At 46.3% G+C, this 21432-nt stretch overlaps 2 protein-coding genes and 1 long non-coding RNA gene across 6 annotated transcripts in view; 1 reads left to right on the top strand and 2 right to left on the bottom strand.

Annotated features, from left to right (window-relative positions):
- The window catches only part of ZBTB38 (zinc finger and BTB domain containing 38), a 112024-nt gene extending 105541 nt beyond the window's left edge, over positions 1–6483 (bottom strand). Inside the window, exons 1-2 of one of the 2 annotated variants that reach the window (XM_010976792.3) lie at positions 6101–6483; positions 5305–5429 (exon numbers count right to left, since the gene is read on the bottom strand). The gene's annotated coding sequence lies outside the window, so the exon portion shown is untranslated. Of the gene's footprint in view, positions 1–479; positions 591–5304; positions 5430–6100 lie in introns of those variants that run through there. The other variant, XR_010383184.1, reaches the window with a different exon arrangement.
- Positions 6484–6752: 269 nt separating this feature from the next.
- Positions 6753–13439, top strand: LOC116150759 (uncharacterized). The gene is made up of 3 exons (XR_004134506.2): positions 6753–7098; positions 9938–10007; positions 13281–13439. It is a non-coding gene; the product is annotated as an uncharacterized LOC116150759 (long non-coding RNA).
- A 1639-nt stretch (positions 13440–15078) lies between these two features.
- Positions 15079–21432, bottom strand: part of PXYLP1 (2-phosphoxylose phosphatase 1) — a 65919-nt gene continuing 59565 nt past the window's right edge. For all 3 annotated transcript variants that reach the window (XM_031445049.2, XM_031445117.2, XM_064491646.1), the window contains one exon: positions 15079–17452. In XM_031445049.2, coding sequence (XP_031300909.1) covers positions 16515–17452 — 938 coding nt within the window. In that variant the 3' untranslated portion in view covers positions 15079–16514. The remainder of the gene's footprint in view (positions 17453–21432) is intronic.

The following is a 21432-nucleotide window of genomic DNA, read 5'->3' as shown; positions in this document are numbered from 1 at the left end:
TTTTTGTGGCCAAATTTGCTCTTCTTGTAAGACTTGTCAGATTGGATTAGGGCCCACTCTAATGGCCTCATTTAACTTAATCTTTCCTTTTAAAGGCCCCATCTCCAAATACAGTCACATTCTGAAATAACAGGTGGTAGGGCTTTAACATATGTAATTTAGGGGGATATGATTCGGCCTATAACCCCACTCCACACCCAGCCCCTGGAGATTCTTGCTGTCTGGTTGCCCTGTGAAAAATGGCATGAACCACAAAGAAAGTCAGTGACCACAGGGCTGTTTACCTCCTAAAAGAATGCCTGCCTCAAACCGAGAGACAAGAGAGTAAGTCTTGGGATCTGCACCCCCTTATGCACAGCTACAGTCTACTGCAGAGAGAGCCTTGCTTCATGCCCTCTCAGGATCTGAAGCAATTTCCTAAATTTTAAGAGTAACAAAGGAAGTTTCTGCTAGAGGCAGCTGAAAGGTCTATTTTGTACCTTAGGATCACGTGGGAAAGACACAAACCTTTGACCATCAGAGGCTTCCAAGGAGCTTTCAAAGATCTCAGGTTGCTTTAGAGGCAAACTACAATGTAATAACAGGGCCAAGTCAAGAGGAAGTAAAAGAACTCTGTAAGGCAGTGAGTAGCACTCTGAAAATTCATGTTTCCTGTTTGCTTCAAATCTTCTTCCACAGGGGCCTTGCTCAATGTTAACAGGGCCTGTTTGCCAGCGGCTCTAGGTCAGTTCACTGAAAGTCAGTTGTTTCCATCCTACATTTCTGCCAGTCCCACCCCTTCCCCTCCCTCTTATCAAGTTTCTTCAGTTGTTTTTAACCCCTGTCAGTCCTTCCACTGCCATTTGTGCTCAATTCCTCCAGTCCTTTCAAGACCTTCTGGTTCCTAATCCCTGGCCCTTCCCCCCGTCACCCATCAATCCTGGCCCCTCAAATCACTCCCAGACCCACAGATCGCCCCCTTTACTTGCCAGAGCTTTAGCCCTGCCCACTCTTTCCTACCTCCCCATACCTCAAAGGAAACACAGGCATTTTACTGGTGATTTATACAGCCAAATTGCCTACGAAAAATTCTGTACCAACTTACACTTACATCAACATTGAATTCTATGAAACGGCTTGATGTCAGAACAACTTCACCAAGCCTACTACTCTTTTTAACTACCTTATAGTATGTTGTAAAAATAGACATATTCCTGCTGCTTTATCCTGTATTTTCTTGATTACTAATAATGTTAAAATCTTGTCAAATGTTTTTTGGTCAACTGTATTTCTGAATCTGTGAACTGCCTGTTCATATTCTTTGTCCATTTTTCAGTTAGGATGTCTTATTCTTCATGAATATTTTCTCCTAGGTGTCCCTTCTCTTCTAACTGGGCTGCAACAGACTGAATAGTCCTTAAAATGCCATCATGCAGATATAATGGAATACTGGCCAACTAGGATTTTGCAGAAATGTTCAAAGGTTGTTTAAAAAATTCCACCCAGTATGAATTGCTGTAAACTTTATAAACAGGCAAAAGCAGCAAGCAAATGTGGTGGATCGATCAGTGAACTGGGTTTCAGCAAATGGGTCTGCTTCCTTTACCAGCATATCCATATCAATATAGATTTTTTAGTCACACAGCAATATATCTTACTGTGGAAAGATTTAAAATACACATATATATATAGATAATTACAGCAGATTTTTTTGTGCTTGCCCAGTGGCCACTCCCCCTTCACCCATCATAGCCAAGCCCAGATTTTGTTCAGGTATCCATTCAAACTTGTTCATGGGATTGTTTAATTCTTTAATTTGTTACTTAATTTATGAACTTCTGAGAAAGTGACATTAAGAGGTGGGGTAGGGACACCCAGGAACTATGGTTTCATGGCCCCAGGTCCTTCAGTGAGCATGCGAATTGCTGGAACCTCATGGGTGACCACATTGGGAGAGGGTCCGCTCACTCCACAGTGGTGTAGTGAGCCCGCCTTTGTATCTGTTGTGGGCTTCATTTATGAGGTGCTCATACAAGTTCTAAAAGGGGTCTACAGTGGATTCAGTGTGTGGCAATTTGCAGAACTGGTGGGCTGGCAAGCCAAGTAGACATCTACTCTTATGAGAGCTTTAGGTGAGAGAACTTGGCAGAGATGTGATGCATGACAGACACTGGCATCCTGCCTGACCCTAGGGGAGAAGGGACTAAGAAGGAGAGAAGGTCTTTTTACGAGGGACTTTGTATAACCTGAACTGACGGCCTTGTGAAAGTGGTGAGTTTGCATACGTGGCGAGAGGTCTGGGTACTCTCAGGTTACAAATCAAATATCACAAATATGTCATTGACACAGACTCAGAGAGCCATGAAACACACAAAATTCTTTAAATCCCAACAGTGCACACTTCGGCCCAATATACCAGACGAATATGCAGCAAAACGGACACAATGCTTATATAGAGGAAGGGGAATCTTCTCTTCTGTGTGTTCTTTCAACTTTTTTGTTATAAAATACTTTACACACAAAATAATATGTAAGAGATAAAGAAGGTGAATAAATATCACATATCAATCATCTAGTTTAAGAAACAGAACATTACCAATCCCTTTGAAGATGGGATTGTTAATGTATGTTTCCACTTAATACCCTGAACTGAAAACTGAACACAGTACCTACACCTCACCTTATGTATCATTGGACAGAACTGCACCACATGCCCAGACCTAAACATGCCATTTCAAGGCCGACAGGACCATCATGACTGCTTGGGCAGTTCAAACTTTTTGGTCTCTGGACCCCTTTACACTCTTACAAATGATTAAGGATGCCAAAGAGCTTTTGTTAGTATCGCTTGTATCTATCAATGCTGAACACATCAGAAGTTAAAACTGAGAAAATGTTAAGATACTTAATTCATTTACAAGTTACAATAATAAATCCAATACATGTCACTGCACACACACATTAAGAAAAATTATTTTCCAAACAAAAAGTAATTAGTGAGAAGAGCTGCACTGTCTTACATTTTTGCAAATCTGTCTGGCTTAATTAAAGAAGACAGCTGGATTCTCATGTCTGCTTCTGCATTCCAGTCTGTTCTAATGTTGTTTTGGGTGAAGTATATGAAGAAAATTTGGCCTCACAAAGATAAGTAGTTAGAAATGAGGAGAATGTTTTAATAGTCTTTTCAGATGATTTTGGATATTCTTGTTTGATACTACACCAAAACTCAACAAATGATTGCTGCTTCTTCGTTTTTTGACTTTTTATTTTTTACCCTCGCGCAGCAACAGGCCCAGCACGGGGTCCCAGATGGGCCACTCGCTGCTTGATTGGCCCAGCGCCGCCTGCAGCTGCAAGCCCTGTGTCCTCGCTCCAGCCCCCACAGCTGGCCCCCGGAGCTTGTGCTCCGCTGGCCTCGGGGAGGGAGGGGAAAATGATGGAGGAAAGATTGGATTTAAGCACGCAATCTGGGTCATAGCACCAAAATTAACGTTACCGGGAAAAGGGAAATAAGAATTACCTTGGTTTTTAGTCACCCGAAAAAAAAAAGAATTTTTGATGAGAGACAAAAAGCATGATATAAGCAAGATTTTTATTAGTGAAGTAAAAAAAAATAGTGAAAGATAGTACACTTCCAAGAATTAGGAGCAGGCCAATCCAAGAGAGGAAATATGGCCAGCAAATGATTGCTTCTTAAAGGTTAGTAGCAATGTGGAATCTAAAGCAACATCAATGAACTACTCCTACTCTGTTACATTAAAAATCCATTGGGCTTTTACATGTGGAATAGACTTTTTTCTACCCATGCTTCATGGTTTTGTAACATCACACAGTGGTCATTTGGAAAATACTGGTTCACTAAATGTAGTGCTATTAAAATATGTCCATGGATTCTTTGGTACTCCTCCCTTTAGGAGGTGGAACTTAACTTCCCTCTTCTTGAATATGGGCTGTACCTGTGACTCAGTTCTAATGAGTAGAATGGGGTAGAAAGCACAGTGTGACTTAAGAGGGTAGATCATAAAAGACATGGAGGCTTCTATGTTGCTCCCTCTCTCTTGGATCACTTACTCTGGGGGAAGCTACCTGCCATGTTGTCAGGATGCTCAAAGTCCTGCGGAGAGGTCCACGTGGTAAGAAACCAAGTGTCCTGCCAACAGCCATGTGAGTGTGCCATCTTGGAAGCAGATAGCCTAGCTCCAGCCACACTTTCAAAACAGACATCTTGACTGCAACTGTAGGCAAAGCCCTAAATCAGAACCACCTATTTAAGTTGCTCCCAAATTCTTCACCCACAGAAACTGTGAGATAATAAATATTTGTTGTTTTAAATTACTATGTCTTAGAGTAATTTTTAAAGCAACAACAGATGTCTAATATACCGAGTTATGCAGACCTTTCAAATATCGACACATTCCATTATTCAGTATATTTTTTAAAATCACATTTGCAGGTATTGCCGCCAAGCTCATCCAAAGAATCTTTTAAACAGAAGCTGTCATGATATATGGTAGACATAATTCTTTAAAATTCTAGTTTTCGCTTGAAAGACCACATTTTATCACTGGCAACAAATAATGTCAGTTGGATTCTCTTGACAGGACAAGCTAATTTTGTTCATTTTCTAGAAAGTGTTTACTCAACATCCAAGTCCAAAAAATCACTGTCATCCATTCAAGTAAAAGAGGTGTTTTTAAGAAGAGAGACTAGTGCACCTAGCAAATCAACCAAGCATAGAATTGCTTTTTCTTGGGCAGATGACACCGATCACCATCTCCAGCGGAGGAGTCTTAACACATGGAGGATAGCAATTGGTATAAGAATACCTGCCACAGGACTGGCAGCCCCAGGATGTCAACCTGCTCCACGGTTCGCAGGTGCCAGGGCGCCCGGGTTGCCAGAAAAACACGACTCACAGAGGCACTGGGTGGAACAGTCCTTTACTCTTTACTTGTGAAGAGAAAGAGCAAGATCAGCTTCAGTGGTGATTGTCCCCCATGGCCAGCAGAACTGTGTGCACTCCTCTTGTGCTACAAGCAAAGGACCCCATTCCCTCCCCTCCTGGAACAGATACAGCAGTAGGGTTGGTCAGGTGTCATATGACACACACACTGAAGCAGAACAAAGAAGTACACATCCAGTCTGGAACAGAGAAAGATATTCCAAACAAAGAGATATGCCCAGCACAGGCTGTGAGAGCTCTTTTTATCTTTGTAAGGAAATTTTCCAGGCCCATGGCACATTCTTATACAACGGTATAGGGGTTCAAAGACTGCACATGTAACTACTTTGTTAAACATTTTTTCCTCCAGACAAATACAGTACCTTGGTATGCAGCAGACTTGCTTGATGTATACCTCCCATTCTGTCACACGGAATATCAAAAGGACAGGTACTCAAGGCTCAAAATTGAGTAAAATGAATACTTCTATAGCTTCATTAACGACATTCTGTTAAAAGAAGAAACAATAGGCCCCAAATGGATTCACTTGTGCTAAGTCTCATGTCAACAAACCAAGACTTAATACCTAACCAACTGCAATTTCAGCCTCTCCTTGGAACGTGAACTCTAAGCAGTCTGAAATTTCAGGACCAGCACTGGTGAGGTAATTCGCTTGCTAGATCACTGCCTTTCACTAAAGGAAGGTGACCTTGCCTGAAACTCTTGAAAAATATGTTTATCTGCCTGCTTAGGGATACACATAGTTCTACCTTTTGATATACACGGTGACGGCAGGTCTCATTTCCTCTCACTCCCGTGCTCTAACCCTCCCATTTTGCTTCAGTAACTTTGAGTCTCTTAAATGCCCTACAGTTCCTTCTTAGTCCACTCCTTCCCTTCTGGTTTCCTCTTTCCGTCCAAATGCTCCAGACCCTCTACCTCAATCCCAACCCCACCAATTGCTCCCATTTCTAGCCAGGCCATTTGCTCTAAGCGGCCTCGAGGGGAAAGGTGAAAATAGGCAGTGGGGCCCAGACAGGTGTTGCTGGGGTCTGAGGATGAGGCAGGGGGCTGAAGGGTCTGAGGAAGGAGGCTGTCTTTCTTGAGAATCCACGCATTTAAGGACTTGTGCTGGACGGGCCCCATATAGCCACAGAGCTGGGGCCACAGGAAAGTTACCTTCTTGGGAACAGGGACAGCAGGTCAGGAACTACAGATCTTCCTCCTCCCTGCTACTGTCCACAGCTTGGATTCCTGCAGCTACTGCTGGAAGTTGCAAAAGAGCTGTGGGATCCACACAAGGAGCCCCGTGGGTTATGCCCTTGGGGCAAAAGTCTTCACTTCTTCCCGGTGGAAGACAAGCAACGCAAGACTGGGAATAAAGAGTACCCAAGACCATCTATCTCCAGAGACGCCCAGAGGTGGGGAGAGAGCACGTAGCGGCAGAGGGCTACAAAGCCGCGGCAGGCAGAAAGTGCAAGGCCGCAGCGGGCCTGGACGCGCGTGCCAGAGGGAACGGAACACTGCACTGAAGGACTGTCGCCAGGTCCTTTCCTTTCGAAGTCTGTTTCTCTGACTCACGAACGACCCCTAGAGGTAGACAAAACCTCGAGCCGTTCTACCCTTTCAGAAACCGACTCCACATCCAGACTCACCCTAACTTCCACATTCGGAAAAAGAGCGCATGTCCGGGGTGGGGGTCCCGCGGAGCTTTGTGGGAAATGGAGTCTTTGTCGGGTGGATTCTGGGAGTCGTAGTTCCTCCTGGTCCCTCAGCGCACGCGCATTTCTGTCCTCACATCGCGTCTTCCAGCCCTCGGCGGCGCCGGAAGGAGACGTGTGAACTGGTGTGTGGGTGGCCTCTGAGCTGCGGTGGCTCAGGGTTTGTCTTGTGGGGAGGAGTCCCGAGGTGGAACGTGACAGACCGACTTGGGGCCTCTGTCAATTACAATTGTTAATTGTAATCGGGCAATTACAGCACAAGTGATAATCTCCGAGATGCGGGATGTAGGAGCAGCGTGTAAGGGCCTGGAGGACGAGGTTTCGGAGCCAAAACATTGAGGTGTGGCTTAGGACCAGGCCGTGGGGCGACGTGTTTAAAGCCTGGGGCCTCGAGAGCTCGAGTCCCCAGTGAGCAGGGCTGCCGCTATGAAAGGACTCTCGAGTCGCACAGAGGAGGTGGGCGTTATCCCCTGACAGTGTAAATCTGTTGTCGGTTTCCGGTGGGGCGCGCTGTGATACTAACTTAATTTTTCAACGTCATTGTGGCTCCAGTTCTGAGGGGTCGCGAGGGGAGGGCATTGAAGACCGAATAGTAGTTCAGGGAGAGATGATGAGAGCCGATGGTGGCTGTGGACTGAGTAGATAATGGGAGCTCAAGGAAAGGGAAGAGTTGAGGATCCCCATATTAGTGGTGTGGGCTGCTGGCGTGTATGTAGATATTCTCAGAGACATTCTTAATCAGTCTGCCTCAACCCTCCCGCCCTCCTCCCCCCAAAAGACTTGAGGGGTCCATCAGTGAGCATATATGTGCAAATACATTCACAAAACTATTCAGATGCACACTGACCCAAAGGACATTCACGTACGTAGCCTGTTAACACCCACCTTTGTGAGCACACTGGTGTCTATAAATACACACAGCCACATAGGTACTCAAAATCACATACTCATACATACCCCCTATCCCAGACAAAGGCTCTAGTAAATGTATCTTTCATCCTAGCTCGAAGGGTCTCTGTCCAGAGCTGAGGATGCCACCATCTTGGTCAAAGTTTAGCCTACAAGCCAAAAGGACACAGGGTGATTTCCTTGAGCCTCTCTCTGGAAACTTCACACACAGCTCAGCTTTTATCCTTCCACCTTACTACATCCAAATCCACTGTGACTCTAACTCTTTTTAGTTAAACTTTCTGCCACTCTGGCCCAATATGAGAGAGAAATGGGGCTTGAATTTAGGTAAGGGCTTTGCTTATCAGAATGTGTTTGTTGAGGGTCTTCACAGAGTAGTAGTTCTGAAGATATTTGTGGGTGTTGAATTCTTTTGAGAATCTAATGAAAGCTGTGAACCCTCTTCCCAGATAACATATCTTTATATCCACACTATTTGGAGAACAAAATTGAAACCTATCTGTGGAGCCCTGATTAAGAACCTTACTAGAGGTAGATCAGAAGGTCAGTTTCCTGGTTGCCTCCTCCTGGTTGGCACCTTCAGATGGCTCCAGAGAGGAGAAGAGTAGGTCCCAAGCCCAAAGAGGAATCAGGGCATGAGGAAGGGGCAGTCTCTCCTCCCATCCGTTATCCCTTGTCATGGAGCCAGGCTGCCAGTCTTGCCAGTTCTCTGCTGGGCAGTCAGTCATAACCACTAAATGGTTAGTGGGAGAGTCAGCCGGGTAGGTGGTTCAAGCTTATCAGATGTTTAGTTGTTTAGGCTTAGTAGGTCAGTTAGAAACACAGTAGGTCCATTAGAAAGACAATAAATTAATCAAATGATTTGTAATTTAGAAACTTAACCATTCAGCCAGTCAGTTACTCAGGATTAATTTTTCAGATGGGCAGTAGGATCTCAGCATCCATCAATCAGAAGGTCAATTTAATGGTCTGTCCATTAGGGAGCCAGTTATGAGAATGCTAAACAGTTCCTTGATCAGTGGGACAAAAGGGCAGTTACGGTAAGACCATCTGGATACAGTGTGTCTCTACTTGTTACATCTTGAAGACAGCGTTGGCAGTGGGAAGAGTTGGCTCCTAGGCTGACAGAGGGAGCTTCCGTTTGCGGGGAAAGAGGCCTTGTCTGGTGTGGGGAACAGGAAAAGGAAAAACTGCAGAACCAGAGCCAGGGAAGTTGCCACTAGAGGGCAGTGTGGCGTCCCTTCACAGGCACAGGGTGCAGCTTCAGGCTAGTGGGAGCCCCTGTCTCTGGTCTCTGGCCAGCTTCTGAAGGAAGGCTCCTGAAAGGACTTCTCATTTGGGGAGGACCTAACCAAGATGCGCTTGGCTCCAAGCTGGGAGGAAGGCAGCCAGCTGCCCCCCAGGAGAAGGACATGTCTTTCCTGGGCACTGCTGCTGGGGCACGCCTGTACGGGGCACTGGGGAGGAGGGTGAGTGGAGGAGGAAGAGCACCTCACTGGTTGGCCTCAGGAGCATGGAGGGCGGCAGCTGCCTATATCGTAGGCACCGAGGGCAGGATCTGTCTCCTGTCGAGGTGCATGTCACTTCCCAGCCTGCTTCTCCTTCAGTGCCTCTAGGGGCCAAAGAAGGACCAGACCAATGGCCTAAAGCCTCCAGACTCCCACTCCTTTACTGAACTCTGTGGTCAGCTGCTGCTTCTGCAACGGGCAGCAACTCTAAAGCAGGAAGATGGAGGTCAGACATAGATAATAAAGGAAACAGGAGGAAAGGACAAGCGATGAGATGTTTATGCAAGGTGTCACATACAGCATGGGCACAAAGGGAGGAGGAAGATTAGAGTTCTTTTCTCCCACAAAGGGGGGAGTTGTATCTCCCAGTTATACCTAGAGGAGGATGCTGTGCCTCCATGTGGGTTTCCTGGCTTTAAAAAATGGGCAGGGATGTTTTCTGCTTCTAGCTCGTTTTGGTGATTCAGTGCAGTTAAGAGTAAGTGGGGGCAGTGATGAAGGCTCCCATTTAAGAGGTGCCCCCCTCCACGTGCCGAGGGCTTTCTGTACACTCTCTCCGGGGAGGGGTCATCCTAGATGATTCAGGAGGACTCTGGGGCCTAGAGAGACTAGTTGTCTTGCCTAAGGACTCATAGCTGGGAAGTGATACAGAACTGAGTTTGAACTTGGTCTGTGTGGCTCCAAAGCACTTTTCCCCCCCCTGGGAGATGGGGAAGAGGACACAGATGGGGAGGGGGAGGAGGGTGAAGGACTGGCAGGTTGCTCTGTCATGAGGACGATTATCTGGGGACAGGGCTCTGGACAGAACTGTCCCTTCAGAGACTCTGCAAACCTGACACCCCACATGGTGGCATGAAGACCCTTTCTCTCTCTCCCAGGCGTACAAAAAATGCATCAACAACTACCATCTGCTTACAGCCCCTTCAGACTTGTACTATTGCAAGAGAGGTAAGTGGGGGCCAGACCATTAACAACCTGTTGAGTCACCTTAGGGAGCTTGGATTTCTCTAGAAGGTGGTGGAGGGCAAGGGTTTTTATTTTTAATAAGGAGTGGCATGATTCGCTTGGCATGGATGCAAAGGGACTTTCCATATATGGCAAATGACCTGTTCTGTCCGTTTCTTTCCCCCTCTCACAAATGAGAGATGATGATGATTTCTAAGCCACAGAGTTGCTGTGAGGATGAAACAAGGTTAGGCTTTTAAAACACAGCACAGCGCTGGGCACATTAAAGCACTCAGTGAATGCTGGCTGGTCTTCACACCCCACACATCGCCTGCTCCGCTTCCCATCCTTTCGGCCTCCTGCCTTTTCTCAGCCATTGTGAGACGGCCAGGCCCACGCAGGCTGTGATCTGACAGCATCTCCTCTCACTTCCTGCCCGAGAGCTTCTCAGATGCCAGGTGCCCAGGTGGACACGCTCAGGCATGTTCCACCCAGAAGTATGGGGGAGACAGCTGTGGACAGAGCCAAGGGATAAACGTCCCCGTGCCCCCTTTCCCCCAGGTGACCAGTGAGGAGGTGCGCTTTATAGGGCTTCTGGGAGGTCCCATGGCTGGAGGGGCTGGTTACCATGGTCAGCTCACCTGCATCTCGCTCTGGCATTCCCCTCCCCTTCTCCCTTCCCTGTCCTTCACCTCTGCAACTTGGGGCCACATTTCCTACTGAACACCTAGACTTAAGGATTTTCTTCAGACTCTGCTTTCAGAGGAACCCAGGCTAAAGCAACCCATTATAAGATGATCCTACTTTCTTGGAAATGCTGCATGAGAAGATGCTAGAAACATGAGCATCCCTAACAAAGATCATCCCCTGGGGTTGGGCAGACTCTTGTCTAAAGCCCATTTTTGCGGTTTTGTTCACTTGTCGGAGGGCAGAGGAAGTGGTGTGCTGAGGGAGCTGAAGAACACTGGGACCTAGGGACACGTAGTCCACACCCAGGCCGCAGTCTGCTACTCACAACTGATGCCATCCTAGGTGGACGTCTGCCTCTGAGCCTCCATTTCCTGAGCTATAAAACAGAGATAGTAAATGCCTGCTCATACGCTGAGTCACGGAGACTCTCATTTGAGTGTGTGGCCCAGTGTCCAGCCCCTGGCATGTGATGAGTAAATGGTGAGTCTTGGTATAACGGCCCTCTGTAATCAGTGTTGGACTGTCCTAGGTCAAGTTTCTCCTGTGGCTTCACATGTGCTTCCTTAGCTTCCACAGTGAAATGGGAAGCCTTTCACAGGCGGTGATAGAAGAAATCTGTGATCAATAGATACATAATCTCTTCCAAATAAATGACTCCAGCTTTACTGCCCAAATTAGCAGAGGCCTTAGTCCTAGGATTTGCTTCTCTTCCATGGCAGGTTGGTTCCCAAGAAGCAGACTCTGAGACAAATGTGGATGCAGGAAATTTACCGAGGAGTGTTCTGGGGTCATCACCATGAAGGAAGGGAGGGAGGCAAGGTAGGGCAGAAGTGGGCTGTGCTGCAGTCACAAGGCCTCGGCGGACCCCCTGGGGGGCACTGCAGCTGGGGGGCCCTTCGGGCTTGCCCTCGGGACTTTAAACCCCTGCCCTGCCCGGTCACTGGGTGTGGCTGCCTAGAAAGGAGGCACTGCCAGCCTGCGCGCTCCCAGCCACTGCGGGAAGAAGCCCCGAAGTGGGGGATGTGGGTGGTGCAGTTCTCAGGGGTGGCTTTGGAGAATGTGACAGTCACTGCCAGTTCTCTAAGCAGTACCCACTGGCCCCTTCTTCCTCATGAAGAGGGCCTGATTTGTTTGAGACAGCAACATGCCCAATAAAAATACTCACTTTCCTAGACTCCTCTGTCGTAGAGGTAGGCTGAGGAACCCCATGCCGGCCAGAAAGATATAAATAGCAGCCTGGATTCCTGATGACGTGGTGGAGCCACTGGAGGAAATGGAACGCTTTATTTGCTTAATCACTGTAGTCAGGTTTCTGCTGCATGTAACCTAACAGTCCGGAATGGTTCAGAGACACGTTATTACATCCTGCCTAAGAACATGGGCCTTAGAGTTCATGGATGACAGCTCTGAGTCCCAGCTCTGCTGCATCCCAGCTAGCTATGGAAACCTGAGTCACTCCATCATGCATTCCTGTTTCTATGAAGCGGGAATGACAGTACTACCTAGTGCCTGTCTCACATTACACTAGGGTAACCAGCTTGTCCCAGTTTGCCTGGAACCTGACAAGTTTTAGCACTGAAAGTCCCACATCCTGGGAAACTTCTCAGGCCCAGGCAAACCGGGACAGCTGGTCACCCTATTAAATCTCCCCAAAATAGCTACCTCCTTTACAAATGAAAGACTGGGCCCTAAAGGCTAACAATTATAGTTGATGCTGCCCTCTAGTGGCTGAGTATAATATAACACAACTGCAGAGATGAAGTTTCCATTATGTAGTTTTTCCTTAACCAAAACAGTAACCACAGAAGGTCAGAAGCAGAGTTGGAATATTCTCCTAACCATTTAGATTCAAATTTATAACTGTTGTAATCCCACTGTATTTTAATACTCAGTGATAATCACCAGCAAATATGGTATCTTTTGGGGCTATTGGCAGGATTAAATGAGTGCAGGAAAGCCTTTTCCATGGTTTGTCACAATCTGTGCGGTATAATGTTCACTGGTCTCGTGGAAACTTGGGTTAGACTCTGCACTTTGACTCTTCCTTTGAAAGGTGACTTCACTCTCATCAGTTTGTTTCCTCATTTGTGTTAGGGGTAATAGGACCTTCCTCAGAGGGTTGTTTAGATTGATAGAGATACTTGTGGGGCCCCTCTTGGGAAGCAGGACCCCAAAAATGGTGGCTTTACTACTGACAGAGTTATCCAGAAGCCAGGCCTCAGGCTATCCCTCCGTGAGGGGCTCTGCAGCTCTGGGAGGAGCTGTCCCGGCCCCTCAGGGATGCCTTCTCCCCATCAAGGCCAGTCTAAGCGGGCAGTAGGACTTCAGACGCCAGGAAGTCCTGCTCAGACACTCTGATGAAGTCAGCTGGCTCCTCTTAAGCTGGAACGATGATTACTCCTCTGAGCTGGTCACCAGGCAGGCATCATCAAGGCACAACCCAACATTCAGTTCAGTGGCCTTGAACAACGGGAGCTAACCAGTGCCTGGGCCAGAACTCTGAGCTAGCCCCAATCAAAGCCAGAACTGCAGTGTAAACCCCAGCTGTGTTCTGCTTTCTACTTATGTTGTGTTTAAACACACCAGGGTGCGCCCACACTCGTCTGGACCGCTCCATCTGTTCAGAAGGCTTCCTAAAGAGTCAGAGAAACACAAGCGTCCCTGCCTCTCCTGCCGTAGTCTTTATCAGTTCTAAAACAAGGGATTACTCAAATCTTCCAAACATCTAATTCTGCTGTCACTACAAAGACCCTCAAGTAAGCTTAATAGCAATATTGGATTAAGTTCTTCAATTCTATTTCTTTCTTTTTTTATTGAAGTAAAGTTGATTTACAATGTTGTATTAATTTCTGGTGTATAGCATAATCATTCAGTTATATATATATTCAGGTACAATACATATATATATATATATATGTATTCCTTTTCATATTCTTTTTCATTATTGACCGTTACAAGGTATTGGATATAGTTCCCTGTGCTATACAGTAGGACCTTGTTGTTTATTTTATATTATCTATTTTATATATTCAATTCTATTTCTAAGTGAAATTAGAGAAAGAATATGTACTCCACTCATATTAATCAACACATACAATTGGTGGCTTCTCTGCTCTGTTCTGTGTGCCTCAGATGCCTTGTAGTCCTGTTTCATTACCTTGGTGTTAAGTTTTAATTTTGTTCACTTTTAATGACAATTAAAAAATATCTCATCTATGTCATGAAATTATGACATATTATGCTATGACTGTAAAAAGAGCTTTTTTTCTTTCTACTGCTCCCCCATGCCATCCCCCTCTCTCAGTGTGGAAATCTCCAAGACATGCTATTAAGGGAAGCAAGTTAATGAGAAATATGCCTCAGACATATTGCTAAAGGAAACAAATGAATAAAAATATATTTTAAGGGAAGCTAGCCACAGAACAATATATGTTAAATGATCTTGTTCCTATTAAACATTACCTGTATTTCTGTATCTGTGTGTTAAATTTCTGGAAGAATGTCTGTCCAGCAGCTCACAGTATTCTCTCTAGAGGTGGGATTAGAGAACTTAATCTCTGAAGTTGTTTTCAGTATTGTTTGATCATCTCCCAGTGTGCACGTAGTAATTTTAATCATGAAAACAAGAATGCTGACCATGCAGTGTGTACCCACACATCTTCCATAAACTAAGCCATCGAGACCACTGCCCTGAAACCGAGGACGAAATCCATCAGCCTCAGCTGGGTGCTCTGGGTTTGTTTATGGAAATGAAATGTCTCAGAACTCAATACTGAGGAGATGCTTTAATGCCTGATGTCTTGGGAGGCAAAGCCTCTATCTACACTTTTAATGTTGGCTCTTATCCAAAATATTTACTCTTACCAACAGATGTCGGGAATTGATTTTTAAAACATCTTCTGATTCACCTTTATTTTAATTCTTCAAGTTGTGTTTAGCTGTTCTGATTCCAATAGATCGTTAGTGGGAGCAAAAAAAAAAAAAATCTGCTTAGGCTTTAAATCCTCGAGAGACAACACACAATTTTCCAGCAATAAAAAAAAGCACTTAAGATAAATTTTCACCCAGTCCAAGGCCACCAGCTGTGACACATCCTCTCAGCCCTGATACTGCTGTTGGAGAAGGAAGCCGCAGCCCCTCTGTGGCCCAGTGCAGGACCCTGTCCCTTCCCGTCACCCCTGCTGGGCCCAACTGGGCCCGGGGCTGGCCACCTGGGCCAGGGGGCCGGGCCCTCCCTTCCCCACGTGTCCTGCAGAGTTTTCTAATTTAAAACATTTTTATTTATCTATATATAAAAAAGATAAATTAAAAAAACACTGGAACTCACCTCAAAAGAAACAGAAGGACTTATAGGTACAAGCCATGAGTTGTACGTATGAGTTTTCTTCAAAAATTTATTAATAGAAACAGACATATTCAAATGCAACATTGGACAAAAACAAAGAGGAAAGGATGCAATGCCAACGGCACTGGGGAATCTCACTTGTACTTGACATTTCTTCGCACAGAACTAGCACCATTTTAGTCAGAAATCACAGATTTAATTATAATTGCTTCTAATATATAAAATACCTTACAAAGATTATTTAACTATCTAGTAACAAAGTTCTTCCAAAAACTTATTTAAAAACCAAATTCGAAATTTACCATTTGAAACTGACGAAAATGGTTTAAAAATCGATCCGACTCTACAGCTTGTCAGAGGGAACGAGCCATCAGTTTTATTGGAAGAAAGTACCTGATCTCAAGCTTCCGGCTCCCTTCTAAACCACCAAGCAGATAGAGGAAACTGAATAGTACATAGAATAAGAGCACATCTAAAACTGGTCTTAGAAAATATTCTCCTAGACTGTAAAAATACTAAATGGAATACAAAAATTTCAGCATATACAGCAAGTAGACTACAGCAGACAAATATTTCAAACCTACTCGAAACTATCTTATACCACAATCGTCATGAACATCAAGTATTATTCTAATGACTTTTCTCTGATTCATTGTAAGTCCTTGTTTACCTCCCCTCAGGTTGTGTTATAATATCAGATACAGACCAGATTCCGTGTTTCTCACAGAAGTTAGTGGAGGCACCGCTGAATGAGTCTCGGTATTCAGCTGGTGCTCTCTCAAAGTGCTGAAGGTGCAGTTGTAGCATAGCCTGGTTTTTAGCTCAGGGGTCAGCAAACTACAGCCCACGGGCCACACCTGGCCCAGTACATGTTTTGTGTGGCCAGTGAACGCAGCCACACTTACTTACTCACGTTGTCTGTGGTTGCTCTCATCTTACAAGAGCAGAGCTGCGTAGCTGTGACAGACGCTCTATGTGGCCTTTTGGTCCACAAATCGTATAATATTTACTATCTGGCTCTTTACAGGAAAAGTTTGCCCACCCTGATTTTAGAGAAATTACTTCAGGCCATTTTTCACTGAACAGGGACAAGGTCATATTGCCCCAGATTATGAAAATTTTGGCTGAGGTTTGCTGGTTCCATCATACAGTACCAAGGCAGATCAAAAGAATACACATTTAGATTGGCAACTTTGGGTACTAAAGTATTATTCTGGCATCATAAGGAGAACCTGGCTATGATTAAGTACCTTCCTTTCTCTGTGAACTCGCCGTCGTGGACCAAGTCACTCATGTACCCAGTTACAGCAATATACTCACTGTTCAACCCAAACCATCTACGTGGCCCCCAAGCACGATCTCCAGCCTTCAAAAGTCTATCGTTTTGTACCCTTAGCAACGGATAGAAATAGAAGCGAACCTTTCCCACCTCTTCGTATTGACACAGATTCTGTTAGCGCCGCACTGCCTACCTTTCAGAGTCCTGCCCTGTGACATGCATCATGATAATTAGTACCACCACCACCCAGGGCCACAAACATGTCCTTTTTGACAAAGCGGACTAAGTTTTCGAGGGGGCACATGGGCTTGAGAGAACGCTTGTGGTGGTCCCGGCAGAAGGAGGTGTGGAACGTGACATCCACACCGTTGTAGAGAATCCGGACGGAGTGCTCGCTGGGTTTCTCCCTGTCTTGCCACAGCTCAAAGATCAGCCTGGCTGCAAACCTCGGGAATCTGGCTTCCGTAAGGCCCAAGGCACTAAGAACTGGCGACAGGGTGACGTCATGAGCCGAGTAGAGAGCAAAGAGCTCTCCCCGCCTGCCCTCTGCGGCGCGCTGCATGCGGCCGATGGTCTGATTCAGGATGGGGTGTGCGCCCAGGAGCGCGTACCCCAGATACAGTTTCTTCTCCTGCCTCTCTCTCTCATCCTCTATCTGATGCGTCTTGATCACCTTGAAGTGCTCCATGCCAATGCAGCCGTTGCGGGTGCAAGGGAAGCTGACGTTGTGGCAGAAGTGGCAGAGCATGGAGTCTATGGGGTTGGCAGCCCGGAGCTGCTTGGTGGGGACGTCCACGATCCTGGCCATGTCCCCGTAGGTCCTCTCCAGCTGGTTGTTTTTCAAACGTAACAGGTACTGCCGACGCTGCTCCTTTTCCAGATAATGGTTCCTCACCGGGCAATAGCAGTTTCCAGAGCAGAACAGAGCACTGGGCTGGTGCCTGAAATAAATCTTCTTCCAGTCAAAATCGGGGAGAAAGCCATAAAGCAAGGCCAGCCCACTCTGCAGCGTCCGGCTTTTGCCAGTGGTCTCTAAGTAAAGCTGGTCCATGGACCAGTCACTCGGCAGGAGCTTGTGTTTCTTTAGATAGATGTCCCTCAGCAGCTGGCCGTTCTGCAGGTGCTGCACAACCCCTGAAACACAAGAGTGCCACATGCCTGCATGACTACCCGCTTAGCAGGGGGAACAGCTGGGGGGGCCAAGGCACGTCCAACTCTGGAGTGCTTTAGGCAGCATATGATTATATGACCGAGCCCAGCCGCTGCTGCATGGAAGCCACAAGAATGGGCTCACATCAGGGTGCATAGGGAGCCCTGTGGGCTTATCCACAAAGGAATGAGCAGAGCCCTGTCCTCTGGACCTGCGGACTTTTCATGGAGATCAAGGACCATCTATCTGCCTCCATCCCTCCCTGTTGACCGGCCCCTCCTCAGGAGAGGGGCATGACTGGTGAGGCTCAGAGGGCAGGAATCACCCCGCTGGTGGACATCTAGGTGGTAGTCGGCAGGGGCCTAAGGAGAGCTTTCTCTCTCCTGGCCAGGGACACAGCATTCCCCAGTGTGCCCAGGGACTCATGGAAATCAGTCAGGCAAGGGGAACAAATCACTTGCTGACTGCCTAGTCCCCTCCCTGTGGGGGATTCCCTCCTTCACCCCACCACCCTACTATCCCAGCTGAAGGCTCTCTGCTAACCTAGGTACGTCCTGCCCAGTCCTGCTGGGGCTTCACCTGCTCACCTGCAAGAATACTCTCTCTGTATGGATGTGGAATGATCTCCCAGATACCCAGACAGAATATTTGGGGGAAAAAAAAAGGCAGAACAGTATGTTTATTACACTCCTTTTAAATAAAAATGGGGGAAAAAATAAGAACGTGGATTGGCGGCTGCCTGTGTTTTGCATAAGGAACCTTAGGAAGGCTGCACAATGGTTACCTGGGGATGACAGGGGCACAGAAATGGGGGCAGGGAGATGGAACGTGGGTAGGAGCACGAATTTTAAGTTTATCTTTTAGTTGTAGTTTTGGACTACATGCAGGAACTGTGCCATAGTACAGTAATACATTATCTTGAAAGATAAAGTGAAAATGCCTTATCTTCAAGCAGAAGGCAGTCCAAGGTAAAAGCAAGCTCACACTCCAGCCAACAGGATGTTAGGATGGAATTTCAGAGAGAAATCTGAATTCTGAGCGTGTAAACCAGAGGCAGGCCCAATGACCAGCAATGCCATTTATTCAGCTACCCAAATGGTTTGAAAAGCCCCACTATGTTGAGGAGACAACTTCAGGCTGAAATGCATGAGACAGAGGGAATGGTGTAGGCCCAGGAAGAGAACAGTTCAGGAGAAAACCCACGAAGGATGTCTGCATCCTGCTCTGAATGAAGAGTACTGAGAAGCAGAATTCCCTCAGAGATCTGGGCTGGGTCAGGTCTTAGCATTTCCAAGTGGCCTGCAAAAGGGGCAAACCGCAAGTGACAAACATCAAGAATCTGTCTGGCCCCCATTCCCCTCTGGGCCTACCTGTACTCTGAGGCTACAAATGTTAAGGTTGGCATGTTTACCAGGTGCCGGACCTTTCTCCTTTAATCCTCACAAAAAACCAGCAAAGAAGGCATATTATTGTCCCCCTTTTCCTTCTTTTACAGAGGAGAACACTGAGGCCTGAGCCTTTCACAGTTAACAAGTGGTCGAGGCAGAACTCCAGCCCCCATCTGGCCCCAACCTTGTGCTCTTAGTCCCGGCTCACAGCCCTGTCTCCCAACATGTTCACGCAGAAACACTGAGTTCCACCCTTCTAGGGGCTTCTCCTTCTCTCAAAACACAGCCTGCATCTTCATGACTCTGTTCATGCCCTTCCCTTTCTCTGCCCAGTGAAATCCTCATCTAACACCTGGCTCCAGTACCACCTACTCTGTTGCCTTCTTCTCTCCCAGTTTGGATTCATCATTTTCCCTCCTGCTGGCACAGCCCGCTGGACCTCTGAGGCATTGCTGTATTCATTATTCATTGAGTCTAGTTTATGCTAGCACTGTGCTGGGCACTTAATGCACATCATCTAATTCAACTTGCCACCAGTTCTGTCGGGAAGATGTCATGAGCCCCATCTCATAGTGTGTCTACTCCAGGGCCCATGTTTATTCTGTAAGAGCCTGCAGCTGTCAGCGGTACCCTCAGTGGGCTCCACGCACTATCCCATGGCAGCTGCGGGCTCCGTTAGGACAGGCAGGGGAGCGTCCTAGCCCTCAGCCACCCCCTCCCCTTCAGGCAGCAGCTGCCAAAGCATCTGGGACAGAGGAGGCACGGATGATCAATCTCATCTTACAGAGTTCTGCGGGGTGCCCAGAGTGTGCCAGTTATAAATGATTATTCCAACAGAGATGCAAAAACTCAAATAGAAGATAAAAGTGACCATTAAAAGAGAACAAGGAAAAACGAGCAAGGAGTACTGCAAAAATGATTTCTAGAGTAATATTAATTTAGAAAATGGTGATAATAGATCAATTGAGAAGAAAGATCAGAATGAATAATGCTCGATGCAGTTACCCGACCACCTAGCCAGCTGGTGGACACTGACCCTCAAGGACTGCACCAGGTTCTCTCAAGAATTTGAACTTGTAAGTTCATCTCTAGGTGTGGCTAGGACTGTCTCTGTTGACAGACACACAGCAAAACCACAGAGGCAGGGACAGACAGCCTTTTTATTCCTGGTTACAGCCTCTGGAGGCCTGGTCATATTCTTGCCCTTAGAGCCTGTGAGTCACCCCAACTTTTTATAATGAATGACCTTTTATTGCTTGAGTTACTCTCTGTTACTCACAACCAGTGATCGTCAGCCAGTATGGTTCTGCCCTCAGGGAGGGTTTGGGTTGCCACAATAACACAGAGAAGAACATTCCCGACACCTAGCGGGTGGGGCCAAGGGGCTAGACAGTCTCCACAATGAACTCTTCTCTGCCCCACATAGCTTTTGAACGCACAAGACATTCCCACGTGCGAAAACCCTGTTTAAATACTTCAGTTTTGAATCCAGCTTTTTGTGTCTATAAACACAAAAGCATTTTTGCATAACATTAGCAGCCTCTGAATTTTCCAGAAATGCAATATAAACTAAGGCACATCTGTATTTTGTTTTGATCAGACCTTGTCAAAAAAGTAAAAATCATGTCCTGACAGGAGGTATGAGAGTCACCAGTACAACACCCCTCCGTCTACATTTGTAGCTGTCACAGACACCAATCTACACTGAAGTGCAAGCAGTCGGTTACCTCCTATTTTCTAGTAAAGGTGTGCGCAAGCATTTATGTTGAAATATATAGAAGGTACATAATAGTTTCCTTTTGTTCCTTTATATTACAATTAGGGTGCCTGATACAACTTTGTTTTAAATTATGTCTATAGAAAGGTTATATTTGAATTTATTTCAGGTTAGTTAAAAGAACATCACAAAATACTTGTTAATAAAAGGGGGCACTGGATCTGATGGGAGGTGAACTGTTTTAAACTAAGGCAGAGCTTGTTTGTGTGGAACTAATTATCAAAAGCTTTTGGCAACACTCCTTATTCGAGGCTAGTCCTCCAGAGCCTTCAGCTTGCCCTTCTCTGTCACTTACTATCACTCTCCCCAGTAATAACAGCTTTTAAAATATGGCAAAACCAACAGGGCCAAGTACCAGGAGGGAGACCTTCCTTCCATCAAAGCTGAAGATGCTGTTGGAACAAGGTAACGGAACATGGTCATCCCAATCCTTCCAAAAGGCTCGTGACCAAGCAAAGGTCCTTTGAGGCCTCAGACTGAAGAAATAGGTCTTAGGGGACCACCAGCACCTTCTCATCCCAACAAAGGTGACCCCACAGTTAACTCACCAACCTATGCTGACAGTGAACTGGGTGCACAACGGTACAAACAGGGCTGTAGAGGGAGAGATAGGCTTCTGTGAGGAACCCACTTGCCAGACAAACTCTATGCTCAGCGGGGCTCTGCCGTTCACAGGTCTCCCTGAGATCTTGCACATTAAAACCTTTCAGCTGTTTTGTCTGACATATGTAAGAACATGGGATTGGTCACATAAGTTGTGGCCCATCCACAGTGGAATAATATGCAGCCATCAAAAGAG

This window comes from Camelus dromedarius, chromosome 2, assembly GCF_036321535.1.
Source record: "Camelus dromedarius isolate mCamDro1 chromosome 2, mCamDro1.pat, whole genome shotgun sequence".
Lineage (NCBI taxonomy): Eukaryota > Metazoa > Chordata > Mammalia > Artiodactyla > Camelidae > Camelus > Camelus dromedarius.
Note: the sequence above shows the minus strand (reverse complement) of the source record. Positions and strands in the feature narration are given on the sequence as shown.